Source organism: Oncorhynchus masou, unplaced genomic scaffold (assembly GCF_036934945.1).
Source record: "Oncorhynchus masou masou isolate Uvic2021 unplaced genomic scaffold, UVic_Omas_1.1 unplaced_scaffold_1285, whole genome shotgun sequence".
Lineage (NCBI taxonomy): Eukaryota > Metazoa > Chordata > Actinopteri > Salmoniformes > Salmonidae > Oncorhynchus > Oncorhynchus masou.
The window spans coordinates 157,430-171,211 of record NW_027002693.1 but is presented as its reverse complement, the minus strand read 5'-3'; the positions used below and the strand labels follow the sequence as shown (position 1 = coordinate 171,211).

Genomic DNA, 13,782 nt, shown 5'->3' with positions numbered 1-13,782 from the left:
CAAGAACAGTACATTTGATTTGCTGTTCCATCATATCACTTGTAAGTGTAAACAGTTTGTTCATATATTATTACATATTACAAAACAACTCTGGTATTTATATCTACATGTTATATATCATCTATGGTATTTATATCTACATGTTAAATATCATCTATGGTATTTATATCTACATGTTAAATATCATCAATGGTATTTATATCTACATGTTATATATCATCTATAGTATTTATATCTACATGTTATATATCATCTATGGTATTTATATCTACATGTTAAATATCATCTATGGTATTTATATCTACATGTTATATATCATCTATGGTATTTATATCTACATGTTATATATCATCTATGGTATTTATATCTACATGTTAAATATCATCTATGGTATTTATATCTACATGTTATATATCATCTATGGTATTTATATCTACATGTTATATATCATCTATGGTATTTATATCTACATGTTATATATCATCTATGGTATTTATATCTACATGTTATATATCATCTATGGTATTTATATCTACATGTTAAATATCATCTATGGTATTTATATCTACATGTTAAATATCATCTATGGTATTTATATCTACATGTTATATACCATCTATGGTATTTATATCTATGTTACATCATATGATTATTGAGGGAAGATCTGTACCTTTCTGGTAGTAGAAGTTGATGTTTCTCAGTAGCACGGCCTCTCTCTCTCTCTCTCTCTCTCACCCTAACCTCTCTCCGCCTCCCCCTCTCTCTCTCACCCTGCCTCTCTCCCCCTCCCCCTCTCTCTCTCACCCACCCTCTCTCTCTCACCCTCCCCTCTCTCTCTCTCACCCACCCTCTCTCTCACCCACCCTCTCTCTCACCCACCCTCTCTCTCTCACCCACCCTCTCTCTCTTACCCACCCTCTCTCTCTTACCCACCCTCTCTCTCTCACCCACCCTCTCCCCCTCTCTCTCACCCACCCTCTCTCTCTCTCTCACCCTGCCTCCCCCTCTCTCTCTCTCACCCTGCCTCTCTCCCCCACCCTCTCTCTCTCACCCTCCCCCCTCTCTCTCACCCACCCTCTCTCTCACCCACCCTCTCTCTCTCACCCACCCTCTCTCTCTCACCCCACCCTCTCTCTCTCACCCTGCCTCTCTCTCTCACCCACCCTCTCTCTCTCACCCACCCTCTCTCACCCTGCCTCTCTCTCTCACCCACCCTCTCTCTCTCTCTCTCACCCTGCCTCTCTCTCTCTCTCTCTCACCCACCCCCTCTCTCACCCACCCCCCTCTCTCACCCTGCCTCTCTCTCTCTCTCACCCACCCTCTCTCTCTCTCTCTCACCCTGCCTCTCTCTCTCTCTCTCACCCTGCCTCTCTCTCTCACCCACCCCCTCTCTCTCTCTCACACCCTCCCTCTCTCACCCACCCTCCCTCTCCTTCATCCTGCCTCTCTCTCACCCACCCGATCTCTCTCACCCTCCCTCTCTCACCCACCTTCCCTCTCTCTCACCCTCCCTCTCTCACCCTCCCTCTTACCCACCCCCACTCTTTCTCACCCTCCCTCTCTCACCCTCCCTCTCTCACCCACCCCTCTCTCTCACCCACCCCCTCTCTATCTCACCCACCCACCCCCTCTCTCTCACCCTCTCTCACCCTCCCTCTCTCTCTCACTCACCCCCTCTCTCAACCTCCCTTTCTCACCCACCCCCTCTCTCTCTCTCTCACCCTCCCTCTCTCACCCTCACACTCTCACCCACCCCCTCTCTCTCTCACCCACCCTCTCTCTCACCCACCCTCTCTCTCTCACCCACCCTCTCTCTCTCACCCTGCCTCTCTCTCTCACCCACCCTCTCTCTCACCCACCCTCTCTCACCCTGCCTCTCTCTCTCACCCACCCTCTCTCTATCTCTCTCACCCTGCCTCTCTCTCTCTCTCTCACCCACCCCCCTCTCTCTCACCCACCCCCCCTCTCTCACCCTGCCTCTCTCTCTCTCTCACCCACCCTCTCTCTCTCTCTCTCTCTCTCTCTCTCACCCTGCCTCTCTCTCTCTCTCACCCTGCCTCTCTCTCTCACCCACCCCCCTCTCTCTCTCTCACACCCTCCCTCTCTCACCCACCCTCCCTCTCCTTCATCCTGCCTCTCTCTCACCCACCCGATCTCTCTCACCCTCCCTCTCTCACCCTCCCTCTCTCACCCACCCCCTCTCTCTCACCCACCCCCTCTCTATCTCACCCACCCACCCCCTCTCTCTCACCCTCTCTCTCACCCTCCCTCTCTCTCTCACTCACCCCCCTCTCTCAACCTCCATTTCTCACCCACCCCCCTCTCTCTCTCTCTCACCCTCCCTCTCTCACCCTCACACTCTCACCCACCCCCTCTCTCTCTCACCCTCCCTCTATCACCCACCCCATTCAGGGTATGTGTGTGTGTGTGTTATATCACAATCCTCTACCTTTTTCCCCAAGTGTGGACTTGCCTTGCACACTTCCAGCCATGGATTTAACAATAGTGGAAACTCCCTCTTGAGTTTCCACCATTGGGTGGAGAATTGGGACACAGCCTGTGATTGTAAGGTTGTGATTGTAACTAAGAAAGGAATGGTACTTTGTTCATTCTTCACCATGTTGCCATGGCAGCCAGTGCTTTAATACCCGTGTTCTGTTTACACAGTAAAAGACAGAACATTTGATTTGAGTAACGGTGTAGTTGTGCTATTATTGTATAGGAACCAGGACCTGGAGTCGTATCCACAAAACACCTCAGAGCAGGCGTGCTGATCCAGGATCTGCCCCTATAATCTGAGTCATTGTGACCTAACAAGCAAAACTGATTCTAGATCAGAACTCCTACTCTGAGACAGTTTGTATGAATATGGTACTGATTGGACTGCTGTTGTCCCTTACAGACAAACACACAGACTGCTGTTGTCCCTTACAGACAAACACACAGACTGCTGTTGTCCCTTACTGACACACAGACTGTTGTCCCTTACAGACAAACACACAGACTGCTGTTGTCCCTTACAGACAAACACACAGACTGCTGTTGTCCCTTACAGACAAACACACAGACTGCTGTTGTCCCTTACAGACACACAGACTGCTGTTGTCCCTTACAGACACACACACAGACTGCTGTTGTCCCTTACAGACAAACACACAGACTGCTGTTGTCCCTTACAGACAAACACACAGACTGCTGTTGTCCCTTACTGACAAACACACAGACTGCTGTTGTCCCTTACAGACAAACACACAGACTGCTGTTGTCCCTTACAGACAAACACACAGACTGCTGTTGTCCCTTACAGACAAACACACAGACTGCTGTTGTCCCTTACAGACACACAGACTGCTGTTGTCCCTTACAGACAAACACACAGACTGCTGTTGTCCCTTACAGACACACAGACTGCTGTTGTCCCTTACAAACACACAGACTGCTGTTGTCCCTTACAGACAAACACACAGACTGCTGTTGTCCCTTACAGACAAACACACAGACTGCTGTTGTCCCTTACAGACAAACACACAGACTGCTGTTGTCCCTTACAGACAAACACACAGACTGCTGTTGTCCCTTACAGACACACAGACTGCTGTTGTCCCTTACAGACAAACACACAGACTGCTGTTGTCCCTTACAGACACACAGACTGCTGTTGTCCCTTACAGACAAACACACAGACTGCTGTTGTCCCTTACAGACACACAGACTGCTGTTGTCCCTTACAAACACACAGACTGCTGTTGTCCCTTACAGACACACAGACTGCTGTTGTCCCTTACAGACACACAGACTGCTGTTGTCCCTTACAGACACACAGACTGCTGTTGTCCCTTACAGACACACAGACTGCTGTTGTCCCTTACAGACAAACACACAGACTGCTGTTGTCCCTTACAGACACACAGACTGCTGTTGTCCCTTACAGACACACAGACTGCTGTTGTCCCTTACAGACACACAGACTGCTGTTGTCCCTTACTGACAAACACACAGACTGCTGTTGTCCCTTACTGACAAACACACAGACTGCTGTTGTTCCTTACTGACACACAGACTGCTGTTGTCCCTTACTGACACACACACAGACTGCTGTTGTTCCTTACTGACACACAGACTGCTGTTGTTCCTTACTGACACACAGACTGCTGTTGTCCCTTATTGACAAACACACAGACTGCTGTTGTCCCTTACTGACACACAGACTGCTGTTGTCCCTTACAGACACACAGACTGCTGTTGTCCCTTACTGACACACAGACTGCTGTTGTCCCTTACTGACACACAGACTGCTGTTGTCCCTTACTGACAAACACACAGACTGCTGTTGTCCCTTACTGACAAACACACAGACTGCTGTTGTCCCTTACTGACACACACACAGACTGCTGTTGTCCCTTACTGACAAACACACAGACTGCTGTTGTCCCTTACTGACAAACACACAGACTGTTGTCCCTTACTGACAAACACACAGACTGCTGTTGTCCCTTACTGACACACACACAGACTGCTGTTGTCCCTTACTGACACACACACAGACTGCTGTTGTCCCTTACTGACAAACACACAGACTGTTGTCCCTTACTGACACACAGACTGCTGTTGTCCCTTACTGACACACAGACTGCTGTTGTCCCTTACTGACAAACACACAGACTGCTGTTGTCCCTTACTGACACACACACAGACTGTTGTCCCTTACTGACAAACACACAGACTGCTGTTGTCCCTTACTGACACACAGACTGCTGTTGTCCCTTACTGACACACACACAGACTGTTGTCCCTTACTGACACACACACAGACTGCTGTTGTTCCTTACTGACACACAGACTGCTGTTGTCCCTTACTGACACACACACACAGACTGTTGTCCCTTACTGACAAACACACAGACTGTTGTCCCTTACTGACAAACACACAGACTGTTGTCCCTTACTGACACACAGACTGCTGTTGTCCCTTACTGACACACACACACAGACTGTTGTCCCTTACTGACAAACACACAGACTGCTGTTGTCCCTTACTGACACACAGACTGCTGTTGTCCCTTACTGACAAACACACAGACTGCTGTTGTCCCTTACAGACAAACACACAGACTGCTGTTGTCCCTTACTGACAAACACACAGACTGCTGTTGTCCCTTACTGACAAACACACAGACTGCTGTTGTCCCTTACTGACACACAGACTGCTGTTGTCCCTTACTGACAAACACACAGACTGTTGTCCCTTACTGACAAACACACAGACTGTTGTCCCTTACTGACAAACACACAGACTGCTGTTGTCCCTTACTGACACACACACAGACTGTTGTCCCTTACTGACACACACACAGACTGCTGTTGTCCCTTACAGACACACAGACTGCTGTTGTCCCTTACAGACAAACACACAGACTGTTGTCCCTTACAGACACACAGACTGCTGTTGTCTCTTACTGACACACAGACTGCTGTTGTCCCTTACAGACAAACACACAGACTGTTGTCCCTTACAGACACACAGACTGCTGTTGTCCCTTACAGACAAACACACAGACTGTTGTCCCTTACAGACACACACACAGACTGCTGTCCCTTACTGACACACACACAGACTGTTGTCCCTTACTGACACACACACAGACTGCTGTTGTCCCTTACTGACACACAGACTGCTGTTGTCCCTTACAGACAAACACACAGACTGTTGTCCCTTACAGACACACAGACTGCTGTTGTCCCTTACTGACACACACACAGACTGTTGTCCCTTACTGACACACACACAGACTGTTGTCCCTTACTGACACACACACAGACTGCTGTCCCTTACTGACACACACACAGACTGTTGTCCCTTACTGACACACACACAGACTGCTGTTGTCCCTTGCTGACACACACACAGACTGCTGTTGTCCCTTGCTGACACACACACAGACTGCTGTTGTCCCTTGCTGACACACACACAGACTGCTGTTGTCCCTTGCTGACACACACACAGACTGCTGTTGTCCCTTACTGACACACACACAGACTGCTGTTGTCCCTCACTGACAAACACACAGACTGCTGTTGTCCCTTGCTGACAAACACACAGACTGGAAGTGTGCAAGGCAAGCCTATGAAAGCACAAAAACATAACGCAATGGTCTTCAAAAACTTGCATCTGGCAGAAGTGATTTCATGGACAAACACAGATATCATATTTTAACACAGAGACCGCTGCATATGGTGCTTTCAAGAGACCTGGGAACTCTGGGGGAAAGGTCAAACCACAACGTCAGTGTTCTTCAGGTGGGAAAGTCACAGATAGATGCCTGAGTTTCCCACTTGGAATTCCGAGTCCGATGACCGGTCAGAAATATTTTACCCAGTCGGAGCTCGTTTTACTTTTCACTTCCTCATTTGTTTTGAACGCGGCACTTAGCCTAAGAAAGTGACACGTAAGTTTCCATGAAGTGGCCTTGTATTTAAAAAAAACAACTACTTTTGTAGACTTTTTGAATGGCCTCCAACGGGCAGAAACGTAACGCAGTGGTATTCAGACAAAACCTCAAAAGGCATCTGGCAGAAGTCAATTCATTGATAAATATAATTAGATATAAAAATAAAAAAAAGTTTTCACGAATTGGATGATATAATTGTCTAGCCCATAACAAAAGACTAGGGGGCATGACCCTTAAGTTAGACATGGGATGATGTCACTTTAACAGGTCATTGCCAAGAAGGCCTCGTCATCAGTAGTCATTGTCAGGTGTGTCTGTCAGCTGCTCCGTACCAGGGACACGATTCAGTCCAAGGAGTGTTATGGAGCAGTGGGTTGGTCATTTACAGAGATTACATTCATTGAGTGATAGAGAGCGATGAAGGGGAGAGAGAGAGAGAGAGATGAGGGGAGAGAAAGAGAGAAGAGGGGAGAGAAAGAGAGAGAGAAGAGGGTGTGACGTAGAAGTCCGTCACTGGCCGCGGGCAGCATTTGGTTCTTTAACGCACACACATATTCATCGCTCCTCCCTGCGCCATTATAAGATAAGTTAACAATGTGGGTCGACACACAAATTAACTTCTGTCTTGGTGCATGCATTTCACACTTGTCAATGTTCATATTTGAGAGATACAATAATTATTATACTTATCAATGTTGTGGATGAGCGCATTGTTTGTTTGTTCTGTTCCTCTCTCTCCATCTCTGTAGCTTCCGGGTATGCTGGAAAAGGACCCGAGCTAAGGGAATTGGGTTGGCTTTATAGTGCCTGTCCCAAATGGCTCATAAATGCATATGGGCATATTGAAAGATATTGTCAGTAGTGATGTAATGTATTAAATGTTATGTTGTGATATTGTTTAAAACTGTGTTGCAATGTATATCCTTTAGTATGTTTAGTTCATGGAAAATGTAGGTTTGTATTGTTAATTGATTAATTAATTAGGGTTAATTGTTCTGAGGGGAGGGGCTAGCCCTACAAAAGGAGCCTCTCTTTCAGTCATGGAGAGGCAGTTTGGATTGAGCTGTGGATGGGGCAGCATTGTTTTTAAGCTGTCCAATAAGGTAGACGTTGATGGCAGTACTGTTGTTTTTTGTTCCGGAATCACTTGTAAATAAACACCTTTGCACAGAAGAACTTTTGCGGTTCCGCCATCTTTTTTATTTTGATAGAGGTTAGTTTAGCCTTCTGGCCTACTCTACGTGACAAGGGGTGAGAAAGAGAGAGAGCTATGAGGGGAGGGGGAGAGAGAGGGGGAGATGAGGGGAGAGATGAGGGAGAGATGAGGGGAGAAAGAGAGAGAGATGAGGGGAGAGAAAGAGAGATGAGGGGAGAGATGAGGGGAGAGAAAGAGAGATGAGGGGAGAGATGAGGGGAGAGAAAGAGAGATGAGGGGAGAGATGAGGGGAGAGAAAGAGAGATGAGGGGAGAGAAAGAGAGATGAGGGGAGAGAAAGAGAGATGAGGGGAGAGAAAGAGAGAGAGAGATGAGGGGAGAGAAAGAGAGAGAGAGAAGGGGAGAGAAAGAGAGATGAGGGGAGAGAAAGAGAGATGAGGGGAGAGAAAGAGAGAGAGATGAGGGGAGAGAAAGAGAGAGAGAGATGAGGGGAGAGAAAGAGAGAGATATGAGGGGAGAGAGATATGAGGGGAGAGAAAGAGAGAGAGATATGAGGGGAGAGAGAGAGAGATGAGGGGAGAGAGAGAGAGATGAGGGGAGAGAGAGAGAGATGAGGGGAGAGAGAGAGAGATGAGGGGTGAGAAAGAGAGAGAGATGAGGGGAGAGAAAGAGAGAGAGATGAGGGGAGAGAAAGAGAGAGAGATGAGGGGAGAGAAAGAGAGAGAGATATGAGGGGAGAGAAAGAGAGAGAGATGAGGGGAGAGAAAGAGAGAGAGATGAGGGGTGAGAAAGAGAGAGATGAGGGGAGAGAAAGAGAGAGAGATATGAGGGGAGAGAAAGAGAGAGAGATGAGGGGAGAGAAAGAGAGAGAGATATGAGGGGAGAGAAAGAGAGAGAGATATGAGGGGAGAGAAAGAGAGAGAGATATGAGGGGAGAGAAAGAGAGAGATATGAGGGGAGAGAAAGAGAGAGAGAGATGAGGGGAGAGAGAAGAGAGAGAGGAGAACGAATAGAGGGGGATGAACAGGAACAAAAAATACTTGGACAAAAAGACCAGCCACCACCTCAGTCCCTTTAACTCTTTATTATCCCATATCACATCTCTATCCACCTTCTTCACACTACTGTTCCATTCTACCATCTCTATCCACCTTCTTCACACTGCTGTTCCATTCTACCATCTCTATCCACCTTCTTCACACTACTGTTCCATTCTACCATCTCTATCCTTCTTCACACTACTGTTCCATTCTACCATCTCTATCCACCTTCTTCACACTACTGTTCCATTCTACCATCTCTATCCACCTTCTTCACACTACTGTTCCATTCTACCATCTCTATCCTTCTTCACACTACTGTTCCATTCTACCATCTCTATCCACCTTCACACTACTGTTCCATTCTACCATCTCTATCCACCTTCACACTACTGTTCCATTCTACCATCTCTATCCACCTTCACACTACTGTTCCATTCTACCATCTCTATCCACCTTCACACTACTGTTCCATTCTACCATCTCTATCCACCTTCACACTACTGTTCCATTCTACCATCTCTATCCACCTTCACACTACTGTTCCATTCTACCATCTCTATCCACCTTCACACTACTGTTCCATTCTACCATCTCTATCCACCTTCTTCACACTACTGTTCCATTCTACCATCTCTATCCACCTTCACACTACTGTTCCATTCTACCATCCCTACCCACCTTCACACTACTGTTCCATTCTACCATCTCTATCCACCTTCTTCACACTACTGTTCCATTCTACCATCTCTATCCTTCTTCACACTACTGTTCCATTCTACCATCTCTATCCACCTTCACACTACTGTTCCATTCTACCATCTCTATCCTCCTTCACACTACTGTTCCATTCTACCATCTCTATCCACCTTCTTCACACTACTGTTCCATTCTACCATCTCTATCCACCTTCACACTACTGTTCCATTCTACCATCTCTATCCACCTTCTTCACACTACTGTTCCATTCTACCATCTCTATCCACCTTCTTCACACTACTGTTCCATTCTACCATCTCTATCCACCTTCTTCACACTACTGTTCCATTCTACCATCTCTATCCACCTTCACACTACTGTTCCATTCTACCATCTCTATCCTCCTTCACACTACTGTTCCATTCTACCATCTCTATCCTTCTTCACACTACTGTTCCATTCTACCATCTCTATCCTCCTTCACACTACTGTTCCATTCTACCATCTCTATCCACCTTCTTCACACTACTGTTCCATTCTACCATCTCTATCCACCTTCACACTACTGTTCCATTCTACCATCTCTATCCACCTTCTTCACACTACTGTTCCATTCTACCATCTCTATCCTTCTTCACACTACTGTTCCATTCTACCATCTCTATCCTTCTTCACACTACTGTTCCATTCTACCATCTCTATCCACCTTCACACTACTGTTCCATTCTACCATCTCTATCCACCTTCACACTACTGTTCCATTCTACCATCTCTATCCACCTTCACACTACTGTTCCATTCTACCATCTCTATCCACCTTCTTCACACTACTGTTCCATTCTACCATCTCTATCCTTCTTCACACTACTGTTCCATTCTACCATCTCTATCCACCTTCTTCACACTACTGTTCCATTCTACCATCTCTATCCACCTTCTTCACACTACTGTTCCATTCTACCATCTCTATCCACCTTCTTCACACTACTGTCCCATTCTACCATCTCTATCCTTCTTCACACTACTGTTCCATTCTACCATCTCTATCCACCTTCACACTACTGTTCAATTCTACCATCTCTATCCACCTTCTTCACACTACTGTTCCATTCTACCATCTCTATCCTTCTTCACACTACTGTTCCATTCTACCATCTCTATCCTTCTTCACACTACTGTTCCATTCTACCATCTCTATCTTCCTTCACACTACTGTTCCATTCTACCATCTCTATCCACCTTCACACTACTGTTCCATTCTACCATCTCTATCCACCTTCACACTACTGTTCCATTCTACCATCCCTCGTTCACCCAGTGATTCATTCCTTTGTTAACGTATCATGTCATTCATCTGTTCATCCAATAGGAAAGCCACAGGTAAGAGGCACTTAGAAAAATAGAAAAAGTAATTAAAAAAGTCTGAAACGGCATCCTATTCCCTATGTGGTGCACTACCCCTCTGTCTGGTTTCTGATTGGTCCATTCAGGAAGCAGGTCAATTTTGATTGGTCTATTCAGGAATCAGGTCTATTTTGAATGGTCCATTCAGGAAGCAGGTGTATTTTGATTGGTCCATTCAGGAACCAGGTCTATTTTGAATGGTCCATTCAGGAAGCAGGTCTATTTTGATTGGTCCATTCAGGAAGCAGAGGCCAGATTGACAGCAAGCTACCATTTACAATAGACTGGGCTAAAAGCCGGGATTTAATTAAAGAAGCGATAAGCAAACAACACTCACAACAATGATCCTTTTAAAGGGAATTTCCAAGATGTTTGCAGAGATTGCATTTGCGGTAAACCCTGTGGATGTCATAAATAACCCTTTAAAAGTCAAGTGCAGTGAGCTTATCGACAACGCATCTTTGATTGAATCTCGGCCCTTGTCTAACAACTATCTACTACTAACATCGATGACTGACGAGACACCTGGTATCTGTATTGACTACAGGGTTGGTGTCAATTCCATGTCAAATCCTGTCAATTCAGATTTTATAGCATAATTAGCATTTCATCAAAATGAATTTCAAAAAGCTGCGAGCCAGAAAGGACTTACTATAATATTCCTGCATAGATATTGAAGATCAGATCTAAAAATACAAATGTACATATGATCCAGTAAGAAGGATAGAAACATTTGAAACAGTATAAAGAACTAAGTATTTTGTTATTAATTATGGAGTGTATTTGTTATTTATTTTTAAACGGAATAAGTGCTTCCATGTGAAGAAGTATTCTAGGTATTCACAAAAATCTGTTACATATTTTAAACCGGTTTGATTTTAAATTCTGTCTAATCCACCGGTTTGAACTAAGTTCATTAAAGTAAGTTAAAGAGTTAAACAAAAAAATGTAGGTTTCATTTTTCTCTCTCTCTCTCAATCCGTTTGAAAAATTGAAGGTATTAAACATTGTAACAAAGCTATAAAAAAAAACTATGTGATCAAAAGTACATAGTGTTGCTTAAATGAAAAAACAAGTAAAATAGTAAATAATAATATAAAGAATACATGAAATAACAACAACATGACAATATGAATATTAAGAAAGAATACATGAAAGACAGTCTTGAATCATGTTAGGGAATAAAACATCAACGTTACGCAAAGTGTTTCTTTGTAGTGAAAGGACATTAGGAGTGGTAATTGTTCATTTTGTCTGTCTGTCTGTCTGTCTGTCTTTCTGTCTGTCTAGTCCAGCAGTGAAGGCTCTGAAGGGCGTATGATGGTGGGCCGGCCTGGGGCCGCTGGGGGTCTTCTGTTATAGAGGAGGACAGAAGGAGGGAGAGAGAGAGGGAGGGATGGAGAGAAGCAGGGAGGGAGAGGAGAGAGGGAGGGGGATGGAGAGAGAGGGAGGGAGGGATGGAGAGAAGCAGGGAGGGAGAGGAGGGAGGGAGGGAGGGGAATGGAGAGAGAGGGAGGGAGGGATGGAGAGAAGCAGGGAGGGAGAGGAGAGGGGAGGGGGATGGAGAGAGAGGGAGGGAGGGATGGAGAGAAGCAGGGAGGGAGAGGAGGGAGGGAGGGGGATGGAGAGAGAGGGGAGGGAGGGATGGAGAGAAGCAGGGAGGGAGAGGAGGGAGGGAGGGGGATGGAGAGAGAGGGAGGGAGGGATGGAGAGAAGCGGGGAGGGAGAGGAGGGGTATGGAGAGAGAGGGAGGGAGGGGTGGAGAGAAGCAGGGAGGGAGGGAGGGGTGGAGGGGGAGTGAGGGAAGAAGGAAGGCAGGAGAGAGAGGGAGGGAGGAGAGAAGAAAAAAACATATGTATTATTCCCACAACCCACGATACACGAAACCCCCCACAACTACCACAACCACTACCACCAAACCCCCCAACACCATCACTACCACTACCACCAAACCCCCCACCACCATCACAACCACTACCACCATCACTACCACCATCACTACCACTACCACTACCACCATCACTACCACTACCACCATCACTACCACTACCACTACCACCATCACTACCACTACCACCATCACTACCACTACCACTACCACCATCACTACCACTACCACCATCACTACCACTACCACTACCACCATCACAACTGCTACCACCATCACTACCACTACCACTACCACCAAACCCCCCACCACCATCACTACCACAACCACCATCACTACCACAACCACTACCACAAACATTACCACCACAACCACCATACCCACCACAACCATCACTACCACCACAACCATCACTACCACCACAACCACTACAACCACAACCACTACCACCACAACAATCACTACCACCACAACCACTACAACCACAACCACCACTACAACCACAACCATCACTACCACCACAACCATCACTACCACCACAACCACAACCATCACTACCACCACAACCATCACTACCACCACAACCATCACTAGAGAAGAGAGAAGAGAAAAAGAGAAGAGAAAAACATATGTATTATGCCCACAACCCACAATACACAAAACCCCCCACAACTACCACAACCACTACCACCAAACCCCCCACCACCATCACTACCACTACCACCACAACCACTACCACCACAACCACTACCACCACAACCACTACCACCAAACCCCCCACCACCATCACTACCACAACCACCATCACTACCACTACCACTACCACCAAACCCCCCCACCACCATCACTACCACCATCACTACCACCACAACTACCACAACCACTACAAGCACTATCATCACTATCACCACAACCACTACCACCATCACTACCACAACCATCACTACTACCACAACCACTACCATCACTACCACCACAACCACCAAACCCCCCACCACCATCACTACCACCACAACCACTACCACAATCACAACCACAACCACTATCACCACAACCACTACCATCACTACCACAACCATCACTACTACCACTAACACAACTACCATCACTATCACCACAACCACTACCATCACTACCACAACCATCA

The 13,782-nt window shown here is 46.4% G+C and overlaps 1 protein-coding gene across 1 annotated transcript in view; it reads right to left on the bottom strand.

Moving 5' to 3' along the window:
- Positions 1–8,673: 8,673 nt before the first annotated feature.
- Positions 8,674–13,782, bottom strand: part of LOC135530189 (dynamin-2-like) — a 92,553-nt gene continuing 87,444 nt past the window's right edge. The window contains exons 21-22 of the mRNA XM_064958560.1: positions 9,631–12,100; positions 8,674–9,439 (exon numbers count right to left, since the gene is read on the bottom strand). Of these exons, the coding sequence (XP_064814632.1) occupies positions 12,034–12,100 (67 nt within the window). The 3' untranslated portion in view covers positions 8,674–9,439; positions 9,631–12,033. The remainder of the gene's footprint in view (positions 9,440–9,630; positions 12,101–13,782) is intronic.